A 12507-nucleotide genomic window follows, 5' to 3' on the forward strand; every position below is an offset into this window, starting at 1 on the left:
TAGAGATTGCTATAACAGTGAAGTGGTATACCCTGGGCCACGGAGGGCAGTTTTTGATGAACTGTGCCATGGAGATTTGTGAGGACCGCCTGAAGAAATGCTCTGTTTAATTGACTCAATCTTTTATTTTTTTAAGAAGAGTTGAACTTTCTTTTCCGACGTGTTCAACAGGGCTCCACACTGCGCGGCAGGAAGAAGTTATCGATCATCGACTGACAGATCGCGAGTGGGCCGAAGAATGGAAACACTTGGACAATGTGAGTGTCTCAATTGCTTTCACAACCTTTGGCTCCCTTATTTGATCCTGCGAAGTTTGGGGAAGCTTATGGGTCGTGCCACAAATGTCATCAAAGCGTTTTGATTGATTTCATTGCAGGGCATTGATGCACTGTCTTTTTGAACGTTGATTGTTGTGGTTCCTTTTTTGCTTGCGGAACGCGAGTGCTTATTATCTTCTGATGTTCAATGTCGACCACTTTTAGTTCCCTTTCATTTTAACAGGCGTCTATTACTACCTTCCATCAATCTCCTGCCAATGTAACGGAGTGTGAAGTTGACAGTGTCAGCAGTTCCTACTGGAGGTGCAAATTTACTAAACCTCTTGCTGTGTGCATTTCCTCCACAAGCAGCTTCTGAACTGCATCCTGGACATGGTGGAAAAGACACGCCGTGCTCTAACGGTGATGCGGCGCTGTCAGGAGGCGGATCGTGAGGAGCTCGGCTTCTGGGTGCGACGTTACAGCAATGCCGAGGAACTTAAGAAGGGTAAGGACCTGATAGCTCCTAAATTACAATCTAGTATAGAGAACTAAATTACATCCACCGTAGTCCTTGCACACGTCTCCTCTTGAACATGAAAGCTGACACTGTATAATGACCACAGAAGTCTTTGAGGCCCGAGTCAGTCGTTGCAGACCTACGACATTCAATCCAGGTAATCTGCTGAGAGATTAGATCCCATCAACATATCGATTTGAACTCATCACTACCAATTCATCTTATTCTTTATTTTAGTTAATTATATTCTCTCTATTTTAAATACTTGTACAGATTACATGTCAGAAACAGATATGCCAGACTGCTACCAATTAGCGAGATATCCATTTTTTGGCCTCGACATTGGTTCGTATTTAGCTGAATAGTCAATTTCTTTGGAGGAGTGTTTTCATTTAAATGTTAATTTGAGAATTTAATATATATATATATATATATATATATATTTTTTTTCCTTGTGTGTATCTTTTTACAACTATGTAATTATTTTCTGCTTTTCTTAATTTTTCCCTCGATCCCCACTGGCACGTTTTGAGAAAATATATGTATTGCCTTCGTTCGCCTCGCATGTTCCCGAAGGGACAGGAAAGGCTATTGTAATTGGTACGTGTCAGTGAGTGATGGGTGAGTGTGCGACCGTGAGTCTATATTCTCAGATTGTCTACTGTGAGAGCGTCCACTTTAATTGAGATAGTTCATTCTCAGATCTAGTGTAATCTATCTACCTTGACAAGGCTCTGGATTGTTGAATGCTCTCTGTTGATTTAGCATCGTGTTGGAGGGGAGGGGAAGGAAGTTCTGTGAGAATGGTGAATATTGTTTTGATATTTCTGGGGGACTCTTTCCTGCCGATAATGTTGTGCTTAACAAATCAAATGTTTCTTTTTTATTTTAAGATTCCAACCATGAGTTCTTTGGACAGACATCGACATATTTGCCAGAAGACATCTGGAGAAAAGCTGGTAATGTTTCTATATTAATGCTGATTATATGTTACATATTGGGATCTATTAGGATAATTAGGTTGCTGTGGCATGCAAATGTAGTCTGATGAGAATGGATAGTGGTCCTCTGAGGTACAAACAGAGTCCCGGGATTGAGAGTGCAGAGAGTGCATGCGGAAGGAAAAATTGGGATTGGCCTCGCATCGAGTGAAATGCACGGACCGCATCAGATTTGGTGAACGGATGAAAAGCTCATGAAGGGGAAGAGCAAATCTTCATATAATATTGCCTTTTGCTGATCAATGTGGTCATGAATTTGGATGGAGTAGGATATTTCCCCTTGTGCACAGTGAAATGTGATGTTTTGCACAACATTTGTTGTTGTTGTTGTGGTTGTTTGTTTGCTTTTCCCTCCGCTATGCCAAAAGAGGCAGTTTTGTTGTGAAATATGCTCCATGGGCAGCAGCGGCTGTTTGCAAATGGATGCATCTGTCTCTGCCACCTGATCTGGGCCAGTAATTCGACGTTAATTGATTTAAGGTTCTCGCGTCTGTTGCTAATTGAATCTGCATGTGTAATGCAGGCAGCAAATATTGAATATGGTAATTAGGAGGAGAGCATAGCAGGGGGGTGAAGGATTAAGAAAGAATTAAATGAGGGAATATGGAAATTGGTGTAAATGTGGGGGATAGAAAGGAAGTAAAAAGGGGAAATCTGACAAACTAAAAGTCAGCATTGGATAGGGAAATACAGACGAGGCTTAGTGATGGTAGCATAGAAGGAGAGTCTATTGAGGAAGTGTCACGTAGGGGGCAGGGGAGTCGTTGGGAAATGGAGAGATGAGGAAGAAGGGCAGGTGCAAGCCGGCTGGGTTTTTAATGCCCCCCAGGTACAGCCATAGCTCAAGGGCATTGCCACTAACTCTGCCTGTGGATTAGAGGCAGCTGCTCGCACCTGCGCCCCACGCCAGCTCGTATCAACGCGATAGGCCAAGCTAGAATGCGAGTGACACTGGGTGATGGCTCCAATTTCATTTTCTGTGTTTGCTCTTTTTTTTTTTTTCCTCCTCATTCTGAGCATTTTTTTTTTTTTTTACATTTGCAGAGAGATTTTTTTTTAAAGTGACAATTAGGATGAAGCATTATTATTATTATTATTATTATTATTATTATTATTATTATTATTATTATTATTATTATTATTATTATGCATTCTGTTGCTTGTGGTCATGATTGTTGTGGCAGTTGTGCCTGGCTATTTGTCTTTTAAAATGAGAAGAAGACTGAAAACAAGTAGTAATTAGATGGGCTGGTCATTTGTAATACAATGGTCGTGCCCGGATACAAATGCCTGACCTTAGACTATGGAAATTGAAGGTACTGGAAAGAATGATTTCGGTGCAAGGTGATGGCTTTTAGACATTACAGTGCCATATGACATTCTTTTGTGGCCTGCACGTGTGCTCTTTTCCAGTAATTGAAGCATTAAAGCCATCCTCAAACTATTGCACTGTCACCATTACCTAGACCCTGCCGAACACCTGTGGACCTGTGAGCCCACACCCACGTTAACTGTATCCCCGTAGGCTTTTGCATTTGCCAACCGCATGTCTGGTGGTTCGTGCATTACAGAAGAGGCAGTGAATGAAGTAAAACGACAAGCAGTGTCAGAGCTGCAAAAGGCCGTCACTGAGGCTGAGAGGAAAGCACATGAGATGATTGCTGCTGAGCGTGCTAAAATGGATCGGGCAGTGCTCGAGGCCAAGAGGAAAGCTGCCGACGATGCCGCATCATTGGCTAACCAGCAGGAAGACTCAAGCGAGGTATTGTACCTGCAGGGGAAGGGGGACATTTGTTTCCTCACTGATCTTGCTATTCCATATGTCCCGTGTCCATCTTCATGAGTTATGTAGCAAGTAATATCACTCTTCCATGAACCTTCATCTCTATCTTAAAGAAGAATGAATATCGTGAAGGGAGGGGAGGCTAGAGTTTGAGGAGAGGGGCTGTAAATGGTGTGTTTTACACTCGCTTCGAACATTAAAAACTTTTTTTTTTTGCTTCAATGGAAGCTTTATGTGTTCCAACGAAAGTTGGATTTTTCGGATCATCTGTGAGAGTTTCTGCCTCATCCCCACAGAACTGCTGGAACTGTGGGCGCAAGGCCAGCGAGACTTGTAGCGGGTGCAACGCAGCACGTTACTGTGGCTCCTTCTGCCAGCACAAGGACTGGGAAAGGCACCACCATGCCTGCGGCTCTGGCCTGTCATCTCAACATGCAACGGTGCCTCCCCGTGCGGAGATTCCCATCACCCCAAGTTCGCCGACCCGCCCGGTGACCAGCCGACCTTCCAGTCCAACTGAGCCTGCATCGAGTACTCAGGCAATTCAAGGCGAATGTTCACCTGCTCTGACGACGGAGAGCGTTTCCAACGAAATGGCTTCTTGTTGAGTCATTGCATTTGATCATTGAAGAAGCATGACTTGCTATAGTTGACAAATAGACTCGCAGATTAAACCTCAAAAAAAAAAAACTTTGTCCTGCACACTCTGGCCCTGTGGCCTGCGTGGGTTTTGCTTTAATGGCACGCTGTGAATGGATTCCATATTGCAATGGAAATTTTTTTTCTTCCCGTCAGCGTCTTCTGTGATAGCAAGAAAGATACTGATGGTGCAAGGTTTGACAGCCACGATGCGTTTTCCCAAAGCTCATAAGAATGCCACTCTCAATTGATTCGACATGCCAGTGAGCTAAACGTTATACTTTATCACACATCTGCCTCTTTCTGGCTGTTTATGACTCCACCAGCATCGGCCTCCAATGACCAGTCACTAACTGCAGGAACCCTGCCGTGTGGTTGGTTTCATTTCGAGATTTTGGTCACCGACCGAGCCCATCTCCCTTTCCCCCCACCCCCCTTCTCTCTACCTGCATGACAACCGATGCTACCTGTCACAGAGATAAGACAATCAGCACAACAAATGAAATGCTCAAAACTTTGTGGGGGAGTTTGGATGTAAATGTCGGAGCTGCGTAACTGCCATACGCCTCACGTTCTATCTTCGTTTTTCTGTCACTCAAGTACTTGTGATATGGAAACTCCATTTCTATATACACTCCAGCTCGATTCTATACAAAGTCGTGGAGGGCATGTCCTCCCCTCCCCCTACCTCCCACTTTCCCACAGCCCATATAAAGGAAGAAAATGGTCAAATGCGATCGAGTGGAATAATGTTACATGAAGGAGGGAGGGCAATGAGGGTGCTAAATAGTAATAGATAACTACCTGGTTTACTTGTAACTTTGGCTTGCATCTTGCATGTTCTGGTTCATATTGTTGAGGCGACATTTGGCCGTTTACCACTGTGGTCATGTCCCCCCTGTCCCCCGTCCCCCTCACCCCCAAACATGCCAATCTCCTTATCCACAAATACGTGATACTTATGCTCATTATGTAGCCATGTACAGTTAGATATGTAAAGATAGAATGCAATTGTCACTTGATTTATGTTGAGGGGGAAAATTTTCTCCCTGGCACTTTGTTTGTTTAATTGTTTTTTTGGGGTTTTTTTTTTGTTTTTGTTTTTTTTTCTGGCAGCTTTTTGTGCTCCTAAACAGCATGGTGATGATGAGACTAGTGCTGCACTCGGAGTAACTCTTCGCATTTTATTCCGCTTGGAAACGGATAAACTTCTTTTTATAGACAATGTACGGTGATCGTGTAGTTTTACCTCCCGTTTGATAAGCACGTGCTTTCCAATCGGACGGTTCGTGGGCGTGCGTAAGATGCGCAGGAAATTGTAAAATGCTTATAAATGAACTGTTTCCGTTATTCTTTAAGTGCAAACGTCTGTGTGAGTGTTGCATGGAATTTTTCACCATTGTAAAAGTGATGGGATGTTTGCGTGCCACGCCGGCACCACGGTGCTCCGGGTGAGGTGCAAAACGTCGATTTACGAATCACCAGCCAAAGAGAGGTTTGGTGGACCAAAACCTTCGCATTCTGTTGAGCCACTATCTTCTGACTATAGGATGCACGTTTTGGGTGACATTTGTGCTAGGTACATTTTACCTGATGTATTCATACTCCTAAATATGTTCACATCTATTTTTCTTAACATGTTACAGAAAAGAGTTTAATATATGAAAGATGTTACAGGGTATTACAAGGGCATCTGATATAGCTTTTTGTTTTTATTCCTTTCTTCTTGTTTTTTTTTTTTTTGGTTTTTTCCTTCCCTCCTCCACCCATCCTTCCTTTTTGATTTTTCTTCCTGTGTTTGAAATCATGTTTATTTTCTTTTTATACCTTTCCATGTGACTTTGTCTCTCTCTCTCTCCTCTCTCTCTGTTCTCGTTTAAAGCTGAAGTCATTTCGCACCTACCTCTCTGGCCTACGCTTTCGCTCGGGAAGTAACCAAAATCATCGAAGCACCAAATTTGGCCACTGGCTGCTAAATTGTGCTGTTTTTCAGAAACTTGGACCTCATGAACTCTTCACTATTTCAGCTGCATTCGGGATATTTTCCTAACATGATCGAAGGAACGAGCATCAGGTTTTTCTTTTGATCTCTTGCTTTGGAATCCTTCACTCTTTTTTGTTGTTGTTGTTTTTCATATTTTTTCCTCCTACCTACGTGCATTTGACGTCTGCATGGTGTGACAGTGACCGCTTATCTCCAGGAGACCTCAAACAAAATAAAAGCATCCGCATTCCAAAGCAGAATGAGAGCCGGTCAAGGAGGTGGGAATCTCCGGGATGCAGAGAAGGTGCAATTCGGATATTTTGGCCTGCAGCGCACGCATGTCAGGTGCGTCCATGACAAACCAAGGCCTCTTGCCGTTTTTCTGGACATTCCTTGAGTAGAGCTTGCAATAAAAAGGGGGGGGTTGAATGAAACCACAGAAGTTCACTTTCAGCCCCATCGGCATCGAAACGTTCTGTGCAGGTCGTTATAAGATGGGGATTTTAACATAATGACAGCGATTTAAAATGTGCGTCCAATTTTGGCTCTTTTAAAATTTTATTTCATTTGCACCGCTAATGTGGTGTACCTTCTTTTTTTTCCACCCCTCTTCTTAAAAAAAAAATGTCCAAACTGTATGAGATGTTGTGCAATAACTTTTTTGTTTTCTATATAGTCGAGGTTTGGTCATGACAGCCCAAAAGTAGGGTTAGTGTAGGTTACACTAGGTTTAGTGTTGTCCATTGGGGATATTGATGTTGTGTAAGTCTGTTATTTCATTCTGCATTTTGATCTGTATTGTGATGTCTCTTGCTAATATCAATCAGGTATTGCTGCAGTTAATATTACTTTATTAAATGATTTTGGCTTGACAGTTTGTATGTTTTGTTGTTTTTATGCCTCCGCAGCCGAAGGTTTTCCGGTTATCCGTCCGTCTGTTATCTGCTGTTTGTTACTACGATATCTTGTGAAACACTCAAAGGATTTCAACCCCATTTGGCACAAGTATGGACTGTAATACGAATATGAACTGATTAATTTTCGGTTCAACAAGTTTACGGTCAAAGGTCATGGAGGTGCCCTTTGAAAATCATTTTGCAGACCATAACTCCATTTGGAAGCGTCTGGTATTGTCTCTCCTTGACATATCTCTCCCTCCTTTTGGGTTTTTTTTTAAATGTGAACTTTAATTGAGATCAAACACAACAGTGGGTTGACTTCTAAACATGGGCAGAGGGATATCCATTGACACATTTGCATGAAATTTTATTTTATAATTTTAATTTTTTTAAATCATTGAAATAGTACAGTAAAAGCTGTACACTACTGTTACCTCTCACACATAATCGGCAGACCTTGCGCTCTCGTTTCTCTTTCAGTATGTGATTGAAGGTGCTTTGTTTCCTCTGAAATGCTAATATTTGATTTCGATTTATTTTATGAAATTCACCAGGTGACTGACATTTGAAGGTGGGTATTTGAATTCGCATCCCAGATCAATCAGTATTTAATCATGGATAGTCTTCAAGACAACTTCCTCATGTATTAGAATCTGCTTTGGTTTCAGAAGTGTTGCTTTTGGGACAGCAGATTACAAGGTAATTTTCAAGATCAATGAAATTAATATGCTCAGCTCAAAGTGTGTGAGTTGACAAGGTTTCCACTGGATTGAAAAATCTGGAAAACTCAGAAGATGTTTGGGGTGTGTGGAGTGAAGGCACTGGTTGTATATTCGCCTTGTCTAAACATTTCCTTTTTGTGGGTATTTCAAAGTAAGAAATACATTTCATGATTTCCAAATGGATTAGTGATAGTGCTGGATGTGAATTGAATGTCATTACCCTTTGCATGAAGTGCAAAACGGGGTTAAGCAATTGGTTCACTCCTTGATATAGTCAGCTGTGGCTCTATGGACATGTGGCTCATTTTCCTGATGCTAATCCTGCTCACCAGATTCTCTCAGCGAGGGAGCCTCGTGAGTGGAGGATGCCAATGGGTCAACCATGTGCCTCGTGGTTGCAGCAGGTTGATCGGCATCTCCAGGAGATGGGGATGGCCAGACGGAGGCCCATGGAGTACCGGCGGAAAGTGGACGCAGTGACCCGCTGCTCTGGCGCATGCTCCCATACCTGACCTGACCTGTATCGATCTATGTCTATGGTCAAGGAACTACTTCATTTCAGTTGAATTTTTACATCTTTAACACTATAACACAAATCGGAATACAAACCTGCAGGTTAGGCAGTACTTTGTCTCTGAATTTGTCAAATTGTACGGAGTTTCATCCCGAGCGTGCATGTGCACAGCATGGTAAAGCAATTGCTTTAGTCTGTCAGTCCATCTGGCAGTGAAACAAAATTGAAAATCATTCCAAATGGGAAACTTCGTGTTTTTAGGGACATCGTAAAGGACACAAACAACAGGCATGAAGAACTACTTTAACGTGTTAAAGAAGGTGGTGTATAAGAAAGAAGGTGCATCAACGGCAGTAAACTTTTGATTCAATCCGTTGTTTTTTTCCACAGACTTTAAAATCTTTATTTCATTTCAATGGAATTATATATTTGAACACTGCAGAACACACATCGACTTGTTTGCACTTCCCAAAACCGTCAGTTTAACAGGACATTAAAAAAATGGTACGGCGTCTCAACCAATCAAATTTGGCGAGTGGAATAACAGCGAGATTCGGACAAAATGGTGGTGTCTAGCCATGCAACGACAGAGCTAACTTCGTCCAAAACATGTTTGTTTAGTGTACCTTTTTCTCGATGGTCATTCCAAAATAGTTTCTCCATGAGTTGGCAGAATGTACAGCTCTGGATTGTTCCATTTGATCCATCGACTTCGTATGATTGTCATTGTGCCTCTTATTTAAAGATCATAAATTCAGCTATTATGGATTGTGCTCAGAAGTGCAAGACAAGAGTTTAAAAGACCCTTCCCATGGACGTTTTTACCCGTCAGCCCGAATTGGGCTAAGGGGTATTGTCGTCACAGGCGTTGTCCGGGCGTCCGTCCGTCTGTCAACTTTTGGTTTCCGTCAATTTCGAGGAGAACGCCTTGTCCGATTAAATCCATTTTTGCTGGGTGTGTTGGGGTTGAGTAGAGGAAGGTTCCTTTCGAAAATGGGCATGCTGTGATTTTCAATGTGGCCTCCATGGCAGCCATCTTGAAATTGGTTTCCGTCGTTTTCGAGGAGAACGCCTTGTCCGATTAAATCCATTTTTGCAGGGTGTGTTGGGGCTGGGTAGAGGAAGGTTCCTTTCGATATTCAGTGCGATGCGATATCCAATATGGCTGCTAGGGCAGCCATCTTGAATTTGGTTTCCGGACAATAACTTGAGAACGGCTTGACAGATTGATTTTATTTTCATGGGGGTATAATGAGGGTGGTTCGAGGAAGGTTCCTTTCGATATACAGCACAATCCGATATCCAATATGGCGGATAGGGCAGCCATCTTGAATTTGGTTTTCGGACAACTTGAGAACGGCTTGACAGATTGATTTTATTTTCATGGGGGTATAATGAGGGTGGTTGGAGGAAGGTTCCTTTCGATATACAGCACAATCCGATATCCAATATGGCGGGTAGGGCAGCCATCTTGAATTTGGTTTCCGGACAACTTGAACGGCTTGACTTATTGATTTCATTTTTGTGTGATATAATCGGGGTGTTTAGAGGAAGGTTTGAGAACGGCTTGATAGATTGATTTTATTTTCATGGGGGTGGTTAGAGGAAGATTCCTTTCGATATACAGCACAATCCGATATCCAATATGGCGGCTTGGGCAGCCATCTTGAATTTGGTTTCCGGACAATAACTTGAGAACTGTTTGACTTATTGATTTCATTTTTGTGTGATATAATGGGGGTGTTTAGAGGAAGGTTTGAGAACGGCTTGACTTATTGATTTCATTTTTGTGTGATATAATGGGGGTGTTCAGAGGAAGGTTCCTTTCGATATTCAGCGCAATCCGATATCCAATATGGCGGCTAGAGCAGCCATCTTGAATTTGGTTTCCGGACAATAACTTGAGAACAGCTTCACACATTGATTTTACTCTGGCGAGGTATAATGGGGTTGAGTAGAGGAAGGTTTCTTTCCAAAATGGGCATGCTGCGATTTTCACTGTGGCCGCCACGGCAGCCATCTTGAAATTGGTTTCCGTCAATTTAGAGGAGAACGCCTTGTCTGATTAAATCCATTTTTGCTGGGTGTGTTGGGGTTGAGTAGAGGAAGGTTCCTTTCGAAAATGGGCAAGCTGTGATTTTCAATATGGCCACCATCTTGAAATTGGTTTGTATCAAGGGGCTGAGGGGTTACGCCCACCTTGCGGTGCTATTTTTTCAAGACAGTCAGGGTAAGCTGTTCTATTAACTCGCTAGTTTTTCATATCAGCCCTGCTATGAGCTGTCATTCTGGTGTTTCACAAATAGGGCGATTCATCATGGTGTGTGCCATCACTCTGATGGACATTAAGCTGGGTGTTCCATCAGCCAGCGTTAGTTGGTGGATGATAAAGATCCCATGGTGTCATCCATGAAAAGTAGACGAGCTATCGCCAGCACCCTGAAGAAATTACAAATTCCAGCTCTAACCTGCAGGGATCACTGTATCAGTGGCACAGCTGCATCCCCAGCACATTATGCTACCCCCAGCTATGTGCTGCACATGAAACAAGAAGGGTTGGACATGGAGAATGTTTTTTTAAGTTACAAAATGTTGGCTTGTGGAAGAAGGAGATTATGTGATGCTGACTGTGGGGGTGGTCGGGGAAACAACTGTACATAAGCAGTTGGATGAACAAGTGGAGGAGAGACAAAGAAAGTAACTTTTTGGTATAAGGGGTGGGTTTGGTGGAGTGGAGAGTTAATAGCAGTTAAAAATAAAGATCACAGGTAGGCATGGAAGAGGACATGACATTGCAATGCACTGCCATCTTAAAGCCTTGGAGGGAAGATTAGGATGTGCTGATTTAGGCAAGCACATCCGCAGGTGGGAAAGAGGAACAAAGAAATGGAGGTGTGTGCATCAAGTCTGGATGTTGGAAGTTGAACAATGGGAGCGTTGATGAAAGAATGCGTGCATTCTCATCGTGGTGGTGTGTGTGTGTGTGTGTGTGTGTGTGTGTGTGTGTGTGTGTGTGTGTGTGTGTGTGTGTGTGTGTGTGTGTGAAAGAGAAAGAAAGACCGAGAGAGGCCAAAAGAGACTGACCCAAAGAGGAGTGATAGAAAACAGAAGCCACCAATCTGTCACTGTCCACTGATAAGAACTGTTGGATTCCTGGACCGGAGTTCACCTATTGCAATAAATCCTTCATCTACGATCTGTCATGTATAAATCAGTTGGATGGTATTACTGGCCAACTAATTCCAGCCATGATTTGTGACAAAATACTTTTCTAGGTGTTGCAAATGAGCAAACTCTGCAGTATCCAGGAATAGATGATCCAATAATTTGATCTATTACTCCATTTGCAACAGTCCATAACTTTGGGTTTTGCAGCTCGTAATCCAGAATGGAACCTTTAGAGTTAGCTACTGCACTTGTGACTCAGTTGGACATCCAACCAAGAAATCCAGGTGGTCTCCCACCAATAGTCAGGTTTTGCCCCACACTAGTAAACGTATTATAAGCTTATCTGCAATTTAAATTCCAGATAAGATATTGTCATCACGCACCGGCCGTCCGTCCGTCCGTCTCCTTTTTCGATTTCTCCGGCCAAACCGCGAGGCCAATCTGGCTGAAATGTCTCAGCAACATTCCTCTCATGACTTGTTACAGGAATTGTAAAGCTCGTTCCGGTCACATGACTTTAATTCGGTCAAAATGGCCGACTTAGTAAATTTCTTCAAAAATCTTCGACAGATCCACCAGTCAAAATGCTACCAAATTTGGGTTACAACATTTGGACGGTCATGATGTTAATTTGCAGAGGTCATGTTGATCACATGACCAGGAGTGTGTCAAAATGGCAAACTTAGTAAATGTTTAGAAAAATTGTGTAACTTCCTTCAAGAACTTTCCTCTTCAGACCCACGAATCACAATGCTATCAAATTTGGGTTAAAACATTAGACCAGGGCTCAGATAAGCTACAGGTCCTGTGGTACTAGTTTTATAAATGTTTTCTCGAAGGAAATCCATTATTGCCCATGCCAAAGGAGAGATTTGTTTGTTTGTTTGTTTGCCCACCCAAAACTTTCGTGTTTTCCTCCACAACCGCCTATTGGGTTGAGACGAAATTGTCACCATAGGTGTGATGATCTTGTAGAATGTTTTAATGATAATTATGATGTTGTAGGTCACGTGGTGTGGC

General features: G+C 42.6%; 1 protein-coding gene across 11 annotated transcripts in view; it reads left to right on the forward strand.

Annotated features, from left to right (window-relative positions):
• Nucleotides 1-7056, forward strand: part of LOC147021593 (protein CBFA2T1-like) — a 269262-nt gene extending 262206 nt beyond the window's left edge. For all 11 annotated transcript variants that reach the window (XM_085891703.1, XM_085891710.1, XM_085891709.1 and 8 more), the window contains 5 exons: nucleotides 172-257; nucleotides 630-765; nucleotides 1671-1736; nucleotides 3350-3540; nucleotides 3858-7056. In XM_085891703.1, the coding sequence (XP_085747829.1) occupies nucleotides 172-257; nucleotides 630-765; nucleotides 1671-1736; nucleotides 3350-3540; nucleotides 3858-4169 (791 nt within the window). In that variant the 3' untranslated portion in view covers nucleotides 4170-7056. The remainder of the gene's footprint in view (nucleotides 1-171; nucleotides 258-629; nucleotides 766-1670; nucleotides 1737-3349; nucleotides 3541-3857) is intronic.
• The last annotated feature ends 5451 nt before the right edge of the window (nucleotides 7057-12507 follow it).

The sequence above is a fragment of the Eptatretus burgeri genome, chromosome 8 (genome assembly GCF_056783735.1).
Source record: "Eptatretus burgeri isolate ZD-2024b chromosome 8, Ebu_testis_v1, whole genome shotgun sequence".
Classification (NCBI taxonomy): domain Eukaryota; kingdom Metazoa; phylum Chordata; class Myxini; order Myxiniformes; family Myxinidae; genus Eptatretus; species Eptatretus burgeri.